The 17,875-nt window shown below is 47.8% G+C and overlaps 2 protein-coding genes across 2 annotated transcripts; both read right to left on the bottom strand.

The window, feature by feature from the left end:
• Positions 1-913: 913 nt before the first annotated feature.
• Positions 914-3,562, bottom strand: LOC128745885 (uncharacterized). Its single transcript, XM_053842951.1, has one exon. The coding sequence runs from the start codon at positions 3,560-3,562 to the stop codon at positions 914-916; it is 2,649 nt and encodes an 882-aa protein (XP_053698926.1).
• A 63-nt stretch (positions 3,563-3,625) lies between these two features.
• LOC128745884 (uncharacterized) lies at positions 3,626-4,618 on the bottom strand. Its single transcript, XM_053842950.1, has one exon. It carries the CDS (start codon positions 4,616-4,618, stop codon positions 3,626-3,628), a length of 993 nt encoding a protein of 330 aa, XP_053698925.1.
• Between the last annotated feature and the right edge of the window lie 13,257 nt (positions 4,619-17,875).

The raw sequence follows: 17,875 nt of genomic DNA, 5'->3' as shown, positions 1-17,875 counted from the left end.
AAGGTAATTTATAAAAAAAAAAATGTTAAAAACTGGATAATTAAAATTGTAAAAAGAATGTTAAAATAAGCACATGTTAAAATTGTTACGTCACAAAAGCTAATAAAACCCGACAGGTCCACAAAGGGCCTTTTTCTTTACATCGGATCAAAACCTCCGACTTTTCTTCGTAGTAATCCAACAACCCCTGACTTTCTGCTCAATCTGGGACATACAGTCGGTTCGGAAGTGAATCCGCTTTTGGATATTTAATGACGCAGAAGGAGAACTTCCTGTAACCCGGCACTATCAACACGAATACTGGCTATCTGGTCAAGGCTTTTACAGGTGTACATTGGATAAAGTCACCTCAGCTACATCAACAACTGATGGCGCTTGCCAGAAGGTTTGATCCCCGATAGATGGTCCTACGTTGTGTCTGATGGTGTATGAAATCCGGTTCACCCGGAATGAGAATTAGCGCAAAGGGCTATGGTGAAAGGTTGAGTCGTGGTCGACAGTAGCGGCTCCGGAGGTGATTTCGGATCACGGGCGGCAAGGAGAATCACTTTTGTCACACACTTTATTTTATTTTAACTACCTTAACGATGACAAACAAATTTGGGGTTTTATATAAACTTTTATTAACGAAGGGATCTCTTAATTTAGCATGTAATCGGTATGAGATCTCGAATGTGACTGAAGGCTAACTGCCGAGTGGACAGATCGGTCGGGTAGTTGGCTTGACGATCAAGTAAATGTGGCTGCCAGACCGGCTAGAAAAACTCGCCTATTGTGCGCCCGTTAGCACCAGCTGCGAAGTGAGAAGGCGAAACCTCACTCCGTGCTGCCAGAGCCAACATTCCCGCCGCCTTGAACTACTATGTTCAAATTAGCTAGCTATTTAGGTTCACTTTTATACATAGATTAATATTTATTCTTGTTGCTCAGGATGGTGATTGATGGCTGGAACATCCAATTGCTCATCCTCGGGAGTCGATTCCGGAACTGGTAGCAGGCAGATCTTCGTGATTGGCCTTGTTATGATTCCTTTTGCTGTATGCAAAGTTACCACGCGTGTCAAATTGTCGCTTCCAGGGTGTATTTGTATGATGCGGGCTAGTGGCCAACGGATTGCTGACAGCATTTCATCTACCAGGATTACCATGCGGCCTGGTTGGATCTCGTCGTTTCGAGCAGCACGTTTCGTATCCTTTATCAGCTCCTGCAGATATTCTGATCGCCAGTGTGACCAAAATTTCTGGACGTGTTGTTGCAGTCTTTGGAGATGGTCGAGGGCGTTCACTGGAGTGTGTAGTAGATCTGGGTCGGGCAAGGCTTGAAGCGATGATCCGGTAAGGAAGTGCCCCGGTGTCAATGCAGCAAGGTTGTTGGGATCATCGGACATCGGCAACAGAGGACGTGAGTTCATGGCCGCTTCAATTTGGTGCAGAATCGTGTAGTAGTCCTCGAAACTAAGACGTGTACTACCCAATTGCCGAAACAAATGTCTCTTGGCGGTCTTCACCGCCGCCTCCCACAGGCCCCCGAAGTTTGGTGCTTTAGGGGGAGTCAAATGCCACACGATTCCTTCCTCTGAACAAGCAGATGAGATTTTGCTTTGCTCAACTTCGCTCCTGAATCTTGCGGACAATTCCGCCAGTTCGCGTTTGGCTCCTTCGAAGTTTTTTCCGTTGTCGGAATATATGTGCGCCGGGGTTCCCCGTCTCGAAATGAACCGACGCAAAGCAGCTAAGAATCCTGGGGTGGACAGGTCCCCAACCAGCTCTAGGTGGACAGCTTTTGTTGAGAAGCATATGAATACACAAAGGTAAGCCTTGGCAGGGGCTGCACGCTTGTGAACGGGTTTTATGTAGAGTGGACCTGCATAGTCCACACCCGTATGTGAGAATGGGCGACTTGGGATGACTCTAGAACTAGGCAGCTGACCGATTTGTTGCTGCTCGGGAACAGGATGCTGGCGTGAACAGCGGAAGCAGTTTCGTACGATGCTTTTCACCAAGTGACGACCATTCAAGGGCCAATATTCCTCGCGAATCGTTGACAGAATAAGACGCCCGCCGCCGTGGACAAGCTTTCGATGGTAGTTCTCACCGATAAGCCGAGTGAACGGATGGTTCTTTGGGAGGAGGGCAGGGTGTTTCGATTGGTATGGAAACTGAGAAAGGTTAAGCCGACCTTCAACTCGCAAAATTATCTCTGGGTCTACAAATGGCATGAGACGACGGATAGGTGAACTTTTGGCAACAGAATTTCCTCGCTCAAGCTCTTTGATTTCATTACGGAATGCGTCCTGCTGAGCTAAGCGCACTAGAAGGGTATTGGCATTAGCAATTTCTTTGACAGTGAGTGACTGTCGATCAACGTCGTTATCTGAAAGAGGTGCACGTGGCTGGGTTCTGGTTTTCGATCGAGTTCTTTCCGAAAACCGCAGGCAGTAGCCGATGATGTGGAGTAATCGATTATAGGAGGACCACCGTATAAACCATGGGTTGATGCCAGGTGTCGTTTGAACCGATGCAACTACGCATTTTTTCTCAAGTACTTCTTCGGGGACTGTAGGCAGATGACAAATTGGCCAAAGCTGATGCGGTTGAACCAACCAGGATGGACCATACTTCCAGGCTTCACTATTTACGAATTCTTCGACTGACATCCCACGTGAAACGAGATCTGCAGGATTCTCCGATCCGGATATATGTTTCCATTTCCCACCATATGTGTGGTGTTGTACTTCTGACATCCTGTTCGCAACGAAAGTTTTCCAGGAACTGGGTGGTGCGCGCAGCCAGTACAAGCAAACTGCAGAATCAGACCAGAAATATGAAGCCGAGACACAAATGTTTATTGATTCCTTTACGCGATGATACAGGTGAGCTGCCAATACGCAAGCGCAAAGCTCTAGACGAGTGATGGTGAGCTTTTTTAGTGGAGCCACCTTGCTTTTCGAAGCTAGTAGCCGGACTTTAACGATACCCAGAGCATTTTCACATCGAACGTACGTACAGGCTCCGTATGCAGAAGTGGAAGCATCAGCGAACGTATGTAGCTCTACGGTGGCCTCGGGTAGAAACGCGTACCGGTCGATTCGATAGGTTGCAATCTTTGGTAGCTCTCGTCGAAAGTTTTCCCATTTCAGCTGGATGGAGTGAGGTACTGGTTCGTCCCAGTCGCAGGATAGTGCCCATAATTCCTGCATCATGATTTTCGCTGTGACGACGACAGGTGCAATCTGGCCGAGCCGATCAAAAAGCCTAGCGATGTCAGACAGGATGGATCGTTTCGTAGGAGCTTCATAACGTTGTAGTATTGGAGAATCAAACCGAAGTTGATCGGACTCTGGCTCCCACCAGATCCCCAGCGTTTTCACAGACTCGTCTGGGATGAATTGGACACTGGATTGTGTGCCGATTTGATCGTTCCTCAGCCCCTGCAAAACTTCTAACCGATTCGAAGTCCATTTCCTCAAGATGAATCCTCCTTTGGTTAATAATTCAGACAACTCTTCTCGGAGCTTGATAGCTTCCTGTACCGTATTCGCTCCTCCGATAAAATCGTCCATGTAGAAATTTTTGCGCAGTGCGGGGGCCCCTAAGGGGTATGCAGAGCCTTCGTCGTTTGCAAGTTATTGAAGGGTTCGTGTAGCCAAAAAGGATGATGGAGCTAAACCGTAAGTCACGGTTAGAAGCTCGTAAGTCTGGACAGGGACGTCCTTCGAAAACCGGAACAGAATGCGTAGCAAAGCGAGGTCATCAGGATGGTGTAGAGTCTGCCTGTACATTTTTTCTATGTCTCCGACGACAGCCACAGGGTAAGTGAGGAACCGAAGAACAATTGAAAGGAGGTCATCTTGAACCACCGGACCCACACAAAGTGCTTCATTAAGAGAGAAGCCGGTCGAAGTACGAGCTGAACCGTTAAATACCACTCTAATTTTGGTAGTCGTACTATCTTCCTTTAGGACAGGGTGGTGGGGCAGATAAAACGTGTGGGAGTAATTTCTGTCGTCCGGCTCGACCAGTCGCATATGGCCAAGGGAGAGGTACTCCTTTATGAATTTATGGTATTCCTTCTTCAATGTTTCATCGCGGTCGAGTCGCCGTTCAAGCTGAGAGAAACAGCGAAGTGCACAGTTTTTAGATTCTCCTAACATAGCATCAAAGTCGGGCTTTCGTGGCAGACGAACGATGTAGCGCCCCGACTCGTCTCGTGTTGTCGTAGATTGATAGCAATCTTCACAGTAGCGCTCTTCGATGGAGTAGTTATTGTTAACGGTTAATTCCTCGGTTTTCCAGAATCGTTCCATACTCTCCTCCAGTGTCAGCATGGAAACAGCAACGATACTAGGATTTGAGGACTGCAGCTGAGCGGGGTGTGTCGTGGTAGCTGAGCCTGTGACGACCCAACCAAATACGCTGTCCACCAGAATCGGAAGATTATCGGCCATCCGGAGACGAGCTGTGCTAGGGAAGAATGAATGGAAATGTTTTGCGCCTAGTACCATGTCAATCTGCTGGCTCTTGTTGAATAGGGGATCTGCTAACACTAAATTCTGCGGAATTTGCCAATCATGAACGGAGATGTCCTGCGCAGGAAGATCTGCAGTAACCGTATCCATCAGTAAAAACTCGATCCCGCATTCAAATTGATCATTCTGGGACTTGATGCGAGCGAGCGACCCTCTTGGAGAGATTGCCTGCTCCCTGGATAGTCACGTTCACTGGACTTCTCTTCAGATGCAAACTGCGTGCCAAACGATCAGTAATGAGATTAGGCTGGGAAGCACTGTCGAGTAAAGCACGAGCTGTATGGTCCTGACCGTAAGCATCAATAATCTTAACCAACGCAGTTAATAGAAAGACATCTTCTCGAGGCTGCGGCGCAGCAGTACTGGCAACAACTCTGTGAACACTCTCCGCTGATGCCATGAAAGATTGGGATCCATTATTGTCGATGGGCTGAACCGCTTGAGTCGGCATAGACGTATGAACGGCGGTTGGTTCGTTTGCTGACTTAGAATTTTCACTGGAGTGCAGCATGGAGTGATGACGCTTATTACAGTGCTTGCAATTGTAATTCGAAGGACAATTTCGAACGATATGATCGCTTTTCAAGCAGTTGTGGCACAGTCGTTTAGCAGACACGAGTTGCTGCCGTTCGGTTGGAGAATATCGGTTGAATTTTGCACATTTCATTAGAGGATGTTCCTGGTTACAAGCAGGACATTTGCTTCCAGGCCTGGATGTGGAAGAGCAGGATGACAAGCGAAAGTTGGACGACTTCTTGGACGTAGACGTGAACACAAATGGAACGGATGGTGGCTGATGATGGTTAACCATGACGGACTCCAAGACTCGCATTCGTCGCTGTAGAAATTCGATCAAACAGTCGTAGTTCGGTTGATTATTCGTTGATGCATGATCCTCCCAGGATTTCAGTGTGTCGCTAGGAAGTTTAGTGCATAGAAGATGCTCCAGGATGCTGCTCCAGGAGTCAGTCGGCTCACCTAGTTGACCCAAAGTTTTAGTATGACGCTGGAATTCATCGACTAGAGCGTGCAGAGACGCGGCAGATTCCTTCCGAACCGAAGAGATATCGAACAGAGCCTGCAAGTGTCGCTTCTTCAGTAGATAATCATTCGCGTATCGGTCGACGAGTGTTTGTCAAGCCAAGTTATAGTTCGCGGAGCTGATGGCTATCGATTCGATCAGCTGCGATGCCTCACCTTTTAAAGCTGCCTTTAAATAGTGAAATTTTTGGATGGAAGGAACGTCCCCGTTAGAGTGGATCAATGCCAAGAAGGTGTCATGAAATCCTAGCCACTGCATGTAGTCTCCATTGAATTCAGGGAGAGAAATGGTCGGAAGTATCAACCCAGAGAGAGCGGAAGTGTGAGACGAATTTTCAGGGATGCGAGCTGGTAGACTTGAAACAGGAAGTTTGGAAATCAAGTCGGCTTTTATTTGAAACAGCCGAGGCTCAAAATCGGCACGTATGTCTGCGTTGATTTGCCTACCTTCCTCAGTATCCTCGCTGTCTTCTAGCTGCCCCTGCACCTCCTCCAGGGACGCCCACATGCTGTTCAGGTATTCCAGACGGATCGATACCTGGCCGGTTAAGGCCCTAACCCAGCGAGGTTAAGGCGCCGAACAAAGTCGCATTCGACTTTGCGCGACTCCGTATAGCCACTAAGATGGGAGCGGGAACTCTTATCCCTACCTCCACGCGGTACCGGCCGGGACGCAACTGGGCCTAGGGTCGACCAAATACCAGTCTTTGGTTGCACCCTCAGTTGTGTGCTAACAGGGAAAGGGGGGCACGTTGTGCCTGAGGGTAGCGTGGCGTAGTGGTGTAAAGAGGCGAGCGGGGCTCAACTCCTATAAGCCAGCTGCGGGCGCCGTAGTGTTTGCGGTTAGCGTGGCGCAGTGGTGTAAAGAGGCGAGCGGGGCTCAATTCCTATAAGCCAGCTGCGGACGCCGTAGCGTCCTGTTAGAGCTCAGGACTTTAAGCAAAAAAGCCGGGTCAGGAGTGCCATGGGCACATTAAAATCGGTTCCAGGAAGATCCTAATTATGGTGTACTGGACGGGCGGGAATAAACGTTTGGATTTGGCGCTACAGGGCTGACGGCTGTGCTATTCTACTACCTTATGTAAGGAAGGGTGGTACCTTCCTGAAACGGCGAGTAGGCTGATGGTACAGCTGCCTTCCGTCCCGTTAAAACCGTGGCTGGTCTCTAGGTACGTTCAAAGCTCGTCACTCACGTCAAAGTGCGGTGGTGTAGGCTCAGATGATACATTCCTGACTAACGCTGATCGGATGCTGACATCCCTGCCCCCATGAAGGGTAGGGGGGAGTGTCCCTAGCCATGGCCTCCCTGCTTGCATAGATCACCATGGGATCGTTAAGGCGACTACACAATTACGAGTGGAGATAGCGGCCTAGAGTGGGGACCCTTTCGAATGGACAAATTTTTAAATTTTAAAGAGGGATCGAATACGGGTGCTACTAGTGGCAAAGATGATATCTTTGCCAAAAGTAGTAAGTTGGCAAGGTCACCAACAGCAAAGACAGGTAGCCCCCCGTTATCGGGGGCGCGACCCAAGAAGGGAAGCCCGCCGAAATCGGGGGCACAGCCCATACAGGGAAGCCCCCCGATAACGGGGGCGATACCGAAGAGGAAGTTGACTCCACCAAAGTCTAACACCCCAGTTAGAACGCAGGTGGCCACCGCTGCTAGGTCAGCCAAGAGGGCGGGCAACAGCGGTAGGCAAATGTCAACGGAGGGCGTGGTGTTCCCTCTGGAGGGCGAAGTTAGGCTTCCTCCAGCCAGTAGCAAGCTGGAGGAAGCCAAAAGGTTGGTGGACGAGTTGTACTCGTTCATCAACTCTAGGTCAAATGTCCACCTCGACATTAAAAAGCTGGCGGTGAGCCTCCGCTCTACCGTCATAGCTGCCGAGGTGGAGAGGCAAGAGCTTCTGCAGCGATGCGAAATCGCCGAAGCTCTGGTCATAGCCGCTAAGGCTGTGGCCATGCCTAGTCAGGCGCGTACGCCGCTTGCCAAGCGCAAGGCAGCTACGCCCGACCATGGACCAACGCTGGTAGCCAAGAGGCAGCGGACTTCGGCTCGCGCCTCCACCAGCGAACGCGCAGAGGCGGTCCCGGATGGTGCTGCCGGGACCGTGGAGGATGAATGGCAGGTGGTTAGGCGTAAACCGCCTAAACCGCCGAGGCCGAAACCGAGCGAGGCTGCGGCTGCAAAGCCAAAGCCAAGGCGCGTCCATAAGGGCGATGCCTTAGTAGTGAAGCTGACAGGTAAGCTGTCGTACGCTGAACTACTGCGCAAGGTTCGGGTGGACCCCAAGTTGCAGGAGCTTGGGGCCAACGTAGTAAAGACCCGCCGAAGCCAGGCAGGGGATATGCTCTTCGAGCTTAAAAAGGACCCCACGGTCCAGAGTTCGAATTACCAGAAACTGGTTGAGCAGTCCCTGGGTGAAGCGGGCCAGGTAAAGGCGCTGTCGCAGCGTGTTCTGGTCGAGTGTAAAAACCTCGACGAGATTACGACGACAGTTGACCTGAGTGATGCTCTGCGGGATCAGCTTAAGGTTGATGTGGCACCCGCAGACATCCGCTTACGGAAGGCATATGGAGATATGCAAACCGCGACCTTAAACGTGCCGGAGGAAATCGCCAACAAGATGTTGGCGTCCGGCAAAATTAAGGTAGGGTGGTCAGTGTGTACACTGGTGTCGAAACGGCGTATCGAACGCTGTTTCAGGTGTATGGGCTTTGGCCATCGGGCGGCCAAGTGTAAGGCCCCCGATCGGTCTAAGCTGTGCAGGCGGTGCGGCGAAGATGGCCACTTCGCCAGGGGATGTAGCAAACCCCCCGGTTCCTGCTCTGCACAGTCGATGCGGGAAATAAGCATGCCACAGGTGGCCCACTGTGTGCGGCTTATAGGCGGGCATTGCAACGATAAGGGTGCAGGTTATATAGATTAACCTAAACCACTGTGAAACGGCACAGGAGTTGCTTTGGCAAACGGCAGCCGAAACGGGGTGCGATATTGCCATTATCGCGGATCCCTACCGGGTCCCCCGTGGAGGCACTAACTGGGTAATCGACAAGGGTCGGATGGCAGCGATCGCCGTGATGGGTAGATACCCGATCCAGGAGGTGGTGTCGTCCGACCAAGAGGGGTTCGTGATCGCAGTGGTCGATGGCGTCTGCATCTGTAGCTGCTACGCTCCACCTAGGTGGTCGCCGGAGCAGTTTGACCGGATGCTAGACGTGCTCATCAACGAACTCACGGGCCGCAAGCCCGTTGTCATTGGAGGAGACTTCAATGCTTGGGCTGTCGAATGGGGTAGCAGGTGCACTACTCCGAGGGGACAAAGCTTGCTGGAAGCTCTGTCCAAGCTGGATGTAAGTCTGGCTAACGTGGGATCCGTCAGTACCTTTTGTAGGGGGGTACAACAATCGATCATCGACATCACCTTCTGCAGCCCAACGTTGCTTGCCAACATGGGCTGGAGGGTGTCAGATGAGTACACGAATAGCGATCACCAAGCTATACGGTACACGATTGAACGACGGGCGCTACGGCCACGCGGGATGAAGTCGGCAGGGAGGAGGTGGAAAGTGAAGTCCTTTGACAAAGACCTGTTCGTTGAAGCACTCAGTGCAGAGAGCACCCGCTCGAACCTGAGTGCTTGTGAGCTGACCAACGTCCTAGTACGGGCATGTGATACCACTATGCCTAGGACGGGGCAGCCAATGAACGGTCGTCGCTCGGTATACTGGTGGAGTGATACCATTGCCCAGCTCCGTTCCAGGTGCCACAGAGCGAGAAGGCTAGCGCAGAGGGCCCGGACCGATGCAGATGCTGAAGCTCGGGGAGTCGAACTTAGAGCGGCAAGGTCGGCGCTTAAGAAGGAGGTTAGGCGTAGCAAGAAATCCTGTTTCCAGGCGCTATGTCGCGATGCGGACTCAAACCCCTGGGGAGGTGCATACCAGGTGGTAATGAAAAAGATGAAGGGTACATCTGCGCCGCAGGAAACCTGCCCCCAAAAGCTGAAAGTCATCGTGGAAGGGCTCTTTCCGCAACACGATCCAGTTTGGTGGCCTCCGACCCCGTACGGTCAATCGAATGATGTTCTCAATCCGGTCACGAATGAGGAACTCATCGTAATTGCCAGGGGTTTAAAAACGAAGAAAGCGCCCGGTCCTGACGGGATTCCGAACGAGGCACTCAAAGCGGCGATCCAAGCATATCCCGATATGTTTAGAGAGACGCTTCAGAGTTGCCTAGAGGTAGGCGAATTTCCAGACAAATGAAAAGTCCAAAGATTGGTACTGCTGCCAAAGCCGGGGAAACCGCTTGGTGATCCCTCGTCGTACAGGCCAATTTGCCTATTGGACACGCTAGGCAAATTGCTAGAGCGGGTAATCCTAAACAGGCTAACGCCTGTGACGGAAAGTGATGTCGGACTGGCAAACACGCAGTTTGGCTTCCGTAAGGGGAAGTCCACTGTAGATGCCATAAAGTCCGTGGTGGAGAGGGCCGAGAAGCCTATGAAACGGAAAAGGCGAGGCGACAGGTATTGTGCCATAGTCACAATCGATGTCAAAAACGCCTTTAACAGCGCTAACTGGGGTGCAATTGCGTTAGCGCTGCATAGGATGAGGGTACCGGATCATCTATGCAGGTTGCTTAAGAGTTACTTCGAGAACCGGACGCTAGTGTACGGCAGTGCGGGGTACCATATCGTTGGACGCGATCGGGGTTATTGCAGCCATGATTCCAATATGCATACTCCTAGGTGAGGATATCGAGTGCCATAGGCAGAGGAACGTCAGGGGCGCTAGGGACAGAGTTAGGCTGGACTCTATCAGGCGTTGGCAGGCGGAATGGGATCGCACCGACCATGGTAGGTGGACCCATAGGCTGATCCAGAACATATCGTTCTGGATCGGCAGAGGTCATGGTGAGGTAAACTTTTTCCTTACCCAGTTTCTGTCGGGTCATGGATGCTTCAAGAAGTATCTACATACACGCGGGCGGGTAGATTCACCCTTTTGCCCCGTTTGCACGGTAGCCGAGGAAACGGCGGAGCATGTGATTTTTCACTGCCCGCGGTTTACGTCCACTCGACGGGCGATGCTTGAGGTCGTTGGGGAAGACACCAACGCCGACAACATTGTGCAGAGAATGTGCGCTGAGCAGCGCGCATGGGGTGCCGTCGATAGGGCGGCAACGTCGGTGCTAACGGAATTGCAACGGCTAGAACGTTTGCAACGACAGGGCCTGACATAGCTTGCTAGGGTCAGTAATGGGCTGATTGGGCAGCCCAGGCCCTAGGTGAAGGGTAGTGGCGGTATGTAATGGCAAGGGTGTTGTTTGAACCCACACATGCAACGGACAAGTCGGAGTGCTTCGGCACGTCCTCCCTCCTGAAGTAAAACCTAACGGTAGTTCCGGGAGGGGTTCAGGAACGGGCAGCAGGATAGTTTTTAGTAGGTAGGCGCATGTTGGCACCATGTGAATCCTATTCGGCACCGTGAAGGTGCTGTCTATGAAGATTTTCTCCCTGCATAAACAATACAAAAAAAAGACGGATCGATACCTGAGCTTGATCCCGTTCTGCGTCGAAGGAAGTCACGAAGGCCTCTACCCAACCCAATGCAGTCATCATCGTTGCTCGCCGGGATAGTAAAGTTGCTTTATGTAGTTGTGCCATTTTCCGTCGTGTTCGGATGATGTTAAATAACTGGCGAGAAACGAGTCTGTCGAACAAAAAGACCCCGGTAGGCCTGGTGAGTGGGTTGATAAATACTTGGAATAGTACTCACCAATTCCAAGGCAAGTAAGTGCCTTGTATTTTATAATATAAAGCTGCCAACCGGAACGTATAAAAGCACAGTTTGTGCTAATTGAGCTGGATGTCGATGGCAGTTTATGAATCTCGACGAAAATCCACAGAATATAGATGCTGGATAGTTGAACTGGGTGCAGAAATAATGCACAAAAAAACCAATGTCGGTCCGCAATGACGATTGGTAGCGATGATTGTTGTAACAATCCACCGAATTGCCAGGATGCAATGGTGGAATAGCGTCTCTTGGACTTTCCAAGCTCGCTGTAATGGCGCTTAATGGCCAAAAACACAATGGCGGTGCTCGAACAATAGAGCGGTTGGACAAATTGTCCTCTCGGTGACGGTGACCGGTGGCGGTCAAGATGTACTCCAAACGGCTTGGCAGCAATCACGATCCGGTCCGTCGACAAAGTATGCAAAGAAACGAAACGGGAATCTAAGGGCACCTGCGAGCCACAAAATATCAATCGGACAGGTAATTACCTGATGGCCGATTATTCGAGCCTTGTATAATTAGGATATACGCCTATAAAGATGGCCGGAACAAAATGGCAGCGCCCAGAAGATCGTCTCACGTGCTTCGGATGATTGTTGAATCCGGACGATGTGGCCGATCCTGGTCACGGCACCACTTTTATGATGGCGCTTGCCAGAAGGTTTGATCCCCGATAGATGGTCCTACGTTGTGTCTGATGGTGTATGAAATCCGGTTCACCCGGAATGAGAATTAGCGCAAAGGGCTATGGTGAAAGGTTGAGTCGTGGTCGACAGTAGCGGCTCCGGAGGTGATTTCGGATCACGGGCGGCAAGGAGAATCACTTTTGTCACACACTTTATTTTATTTTAACTAACTTAACGATGACAAACAAATTTGGGGTTTTATATAAACTTTTATTAACGAAGGGATCTCTTAATTTAGCATGTAATCGGTATGAGATCTCGAATGTGACTGAAGGCTAACTGCCGAGTGGACAGATCGGTCGGGTAGTTGGCTTGACGATCAAGTAAATGTGGCTGCCAGACCGGCTAGAAAAACTCGCCTATTGTGCGCCCGTTAGCACCAGCTGCGAAGTGAGAAGGCGAAACCTCACTCCGTGCTGCCAGAGCCAACAACAACTTTCTCCCGGCCGTTTGCGGTTAACCGATTCGATCAATGAGGCATCGTGATTAGAATGTACGACCATCTTCTCAACCTGTGAGCGATTAACCTCAACGAGGTAGGCTGCGTCGTGCTGGAACCTACCCGAGGATCTGCCGATGAGCGATTCCGGCAACATCAACGTTCTACCCCTCAGGAGGGATGTATGGTAATCAAAAACATGCCCGTGAGTGTATAGAGTTAAGTTCGCAAACATTAAATTAATGCATACTCTAGACAGGACACGTAACGTTTCGTATATTTACCTTGCCGCAGATTTTACCTCCGTTACTCCGAACCCACAAAAGGGGTTGTTAATTCTCGCTGGTTTCGAGTCAGGCCGGAACAAAAGTGTTCGCGGCTTTTGAGTCCTCCCTTCTATTAGATTCCGTTCGGTGAAAGTAGCCACAGGGGATCGCGAGTGAATGTTCTAAAATTGTATAGGGATAGTTCCCCTCCCGTACCGTGAAGCTGTTCACTGCCGCTCACATATATGGTCAGCCGTGTGTCAGTATGCGTTAAAAAGACCCTGAGATTCCACCCCCTACGGAGCATAAAGCACCCGCGAGTAGGGGATACTGGGGTACGATACCCCGGAGCTACAGCCTTTATAAAGAACGAATGAACACATACACTGTTGCCACGTCTTCGCTATCCCTACCTTGCATACTGCACGCTGAGTGCGGCCGGATATTCGGTAGCACGACGAGAGACGATCAGTGTTGTAGTATGAACAATGATTAAATTTAATAATCATCCATAATTTATCCCAAAAGGGTTACAAAGTTTCAGGCCATATCATAAAACCCTAAAATCATAAAACCTCCCAGTGAACAAACAACTTTGTCACACAAAGTATTCTATTATTTGAAAGACGCTGATCGTGCTGATCGCGTCTCGAATTTCGAGTTGACATTCCAAATTAAAAGTATATCCAAATTCCTTTCCCACACCCAAGTAACCAGTAAGCACTAAACACTAGTCCTTGGACAACATTGTATAAGCATACAGAAGACAGAACTATGATTAAAAGCATATTTTTCTTTATATACTTCTGTAGAACTCACATAATGCTAAAAAGGTGAAATAGCGGGTTGTTAAAATGCTACGCTACAAGCATCCAATAAGGATTATCAGTGTTTGTTTAAGGCTTAAACGAAACGTCATTTTGTCTACATTATCGACGTGTCGAAAAAGTATCGATGTTTCAGGCCATGAGAGAGAGGTGAAATTAGTCGTATTTAAATCTTGGTGATATTCCCTCTCATATCATAGCTACTTGTCCTGCATTACCAATAGTGTATAAAAAGACGACAACCGTTAGATGGAAGAGGGCACAAATAGTGGCCGCAGAATAGCAAAATAAGAAGTCAAGTACAAGCCGTTCATCAACACTTACGGCTCGTTTTAATGCAATTGACTAAATGCATTATATTGTTACGTTATATGCGCATATATTGCTTTCTTTAATGCTGATTTACGTTAATGCTTCTATGCATCAACAATGTTAATATACGTTTTATAAGTATTAAGATTGCTAATATACAAAAGTTTGGCACTTGGGATGCAGAATTATTTCCAATATACGGTTTTAGATTAATGCTTATGGTTACTTGGGCACTTCAAACTCATAAATTTTCCCATACCCGAAATTGCATTAACAGCAATAAGTATTTTAAATGTGAACCTAGATGTGAACAATTGTTCGATTCATGATCGGCGCCCATTCGATACAATCAATGTGCGTCGACAGCATTCCCATATGCTTGCATGAATGCGCTGCGAGCAAGTGACGACGCCGCGAGCAAGTGACGACGTCATTAATTTTTTATGTCGCCTAGTCGATGCGTTCGGTAGAGTCCCGATCGGTACGGTGCATTGGTGTTAGGGCCAAATATTTCTTTGCTTGTTTTGATCGGCTGTTCGCCGATCGTACTAAAACCATATGATTGGGTGATAGAGTTTAGAACACTCAGGCTTCCCCCACTTAGGATGTAATGATAAAGAATTAGAGCCTTCTCCATTAGGGATTTGGTTTTAGAATAAACATTCAGCTTTTAGTCGCAGAAGCGACAAGTCAAAAATCGTTTGTTTTCATAAAAATTCCGAAGCCACAGAGGCTTCCACAGTGTGTAATTAGCTCCCGTCGAGGTAAGTCGAGTGTACAACTGCGGCACTCTGGGCGATCCCGTGCAAAATGGCGATCACACATTTGGCGACCGTGACAGGTTTGTTGTTTTAATCTAAGCAACAAAGAAAGAACTAGTGTTAAATTGAAACTGGTGTCGCCCATTGTGTATGCATTTGTTTTGTATTTCTTTTTTCGCCAGTTTTAAATTGGCAAAAGTAATGACGTATTTTGATGCCGGAATTATTTTTTTTGTGTTGCCTAAGAGTGAGATTTAGCAATGGCGTTTCGTTTATTTAATTGAATAGTGCGGAAATATTTGTTAGCTCGGGATGGGCTATGAAAAAATTAATGTTGTGGAATAGCGAGGGACGAGCACCGGCGCATTTTTTTATGTAGCAACATTGTGAAATAGCTCGGAACGAGCGTTGGTGGAAATTATTACGCTTTGGCCTTGAAAAAATAACTCGGGACGAGCGCAGGTAGAAATAACTCGGGACGAGTACCGTAAGAAATAGCTCGGGACGAGCCCTGATAGAATTAGCTCGGGACGAGCGCCGATAGAAATTGCTCGGGACGAGCGCAGGTACATAAAAATTAGTAGTAATAACTCGGGACGAGCACCGATAGAATTAGCTCGGGACGAGCACCGATAGAAATAGCTCGGGACGATCGTCGTAAGCAGGGTTGCCATTTTCAAATCTGTGTTTCTAGTTTAAAAATCTGAAAATCTGTAAAACTATCGAAAAAAAACTGTTACTAAATCTGTGCTCCCAGAAGAAAAATTAGCATTTTAATGTTTTTGAACAATATGGTTTATGCAATATCATTCATACGCTTCGTAAATTTTGATTTTGATGTGCAGTAATTTCGGTTTTGAAAATTTTACCTCCCGATTTTTTGTGCAATTTCGTCTCCAGTGATAAAATTGATAAACTTTTCTTCAACATGTAGCATATCTGTGAAAATCTGTGATTTTCAAAAATATCTGTCATCTGTGATCACAGATTCTGTGCTTTAAAATGACAAAAAATCTGATTTTACAGAAAATTCTGTGAAAATGGCAACTCTGGTCATAAGAGACCGTCAGCGCCCAGCTAGCTTCGAGGTACGATGCTGGTCTAACAAGCCAGTCGTCGTATGTTCGAATCTCGGCTAGGCGGTGCTTGCTAGTTAGAGTCAGTAGGATTGTTGCACTGACCCCGTAATTTTCCTGTACTCTAACAGCCGGCTGCGAAGTCTGTTGATAAAGAAGGGTAATGTCTAAAGACGGTAAAAACCCATGGCTTTGCTTTTTTTGGTCGTAAGAGATCGCTCGGGACGAGCGTCGTAAGAAATAGCTCGGGACTAGCCCTGATACAAATAACTCGGGACGAGCGCCGATAGAAACAGGTCGGGACGACTACCGGTATAAATTGAGTAGTAACGTTGCGAAATAGCTCGGGATGAGCACCAGGGAAAATAGAATAGCTTGTCACAAACACCAATGAAAGATGAAATGTAGCTTGGGATGAGTGCTGAGGTTTATTTTGGTTAGATGTATAGCAATAAATGCAGTAACCAATGCGTGCACGCAGAGATCACGCGACGAAAGCGAAAGCGACACGAGTGATGATTTAATGGCCAGTCTGGGAAGGTATGTGACAGCTGTACATTCGAGCGATGAAGCAAGTAGTGTGAGAGAGTCGGCTGTAAACTTCTATGTCAGATTAATGGAGAAGGCAGTTAATAGCGCTAATTCGTGTTATATGGTATAACGCAAAAGAAATCAAGCAGGAGCTAGAGGATTTACATTCAAGGTGAAGCAACCAGGTGCTGATCGAAACCAGAAACTTTCTTCAGTACAGCGCTATGAGCGATGCTCAAGATATAACCGACCATTTCACGGTGATCAATTGTGCCCGGATTTGACCAGGAATTGTAACTCCTGTGGCCTTCAGGGTCATCTTACAATTTTTTTTTTATTGTGTAGCTAGCTGGAGTCTCTTTTGACGTAGGACTACGTCTTACGGCAAGTTTTGATATAGGGTGTCATTCCAAAAAATCGAAAAATGCGAGCGTCACGAAAAATGAAAGGTTTTGAGCGCTAATAGCTCAGCGGTTTTCCTAACGATTTTCACTATTCTTACACCAATCGCTCGGAAAATCTTCTAAGAATTGACCCAAATGAAGAAAAGTATGGATTCTTGATGTTGAACTATTGAAAAATTGAAAATAATGAACCTATGTTTTACCAAAATTCTCGCTTCGTGATTGGTTGGAAGATTCTTTGCGATGATCTACACCTATACCAATTTGATATCTGTGCTTGGGAAGTAAGCCAAAACAAGTGACCAAGTTTTCTCATTTTAACAAGATTTCTAGACACCGTGGTTAAACCTAGACCATTTTGATGTCCTTGCTTGGGAAGTACGTCAGAAAGAGTGACAAGGCCCCCTCGTGCCAACAGATTTCTTACGAACGCTATTAAACCTAGTCCAATTTGATGTCTGTGTTAGGGAAGTGTGCTAGAAAGAATGACACAAGTTCGTTGTCCCTACAGATCGCAAATTTTTTACTGCGAGACGATTAAACATCCGCGAATTTGATATCTGTGTTGGAAAAATGTGCTACAGCTGTAGTATTCGGTTATAATACGACTCTGTATGAATACGCATGCTTGCCGTTTCATTAGAAGTATAGTGAAAAGATGTGCTGTTGATAAAATAGGATTGAATTGGCAAAATCCCTTCAACGTGGGGAACCATGGGTAATAAAAACAATCTTTAATTTCTGTAAGGTAGCAGGAAAGTAATAGTTTGTGTTCTTGATTTCGTTAAATTGTTTTCAAATGCACAATCTTTTGAGAATTGAACGTATGCAATGTTACTACTTTGATAAATGTTACATACAACGCATGTAGCATGTATATATGTTGCATATAGCATGTATACAAGAAGAATCGAATGATTACAAGCATGAAAACATGCTACTATCACTACAAAGAGACTTACGTAGTCCTGCGTCACCTATATATGCGGTCGTGTCTTGTACACAACCCCTCTGCTTTTTTTATCTTTTTTTCTTGAGAGATGAGAGGAAATGTGTGGGTTGCCTTTATAAAGAACAATTGAACACATACACTGTTGCCACGTCTTCGCTATCCCTACCTTGCATACGTCCACGCTGAGTGCGGCCGGATATTCGGTAGCACGACGAGAGACCAGGGATACCAGACTTGCAGATTTGTCTGC

Source organism: Sabethes cyaneus, chromosome 1 (genome assembly GCF_943734655.1).
Source record: "Sabethes cyaneus chromosome 1, idSabCyanKW18_F2, whole genome shotgun sequence".
Lineage (NCBI taxonomy): Eukaryota > Metazoa > Arthropoda > Insecta > Diptera > Culicidae > Sabethes > Sabethes cyaneus.
This window is presented reverse-complemented; position numbering and strand designations above follow the sequence as displayed.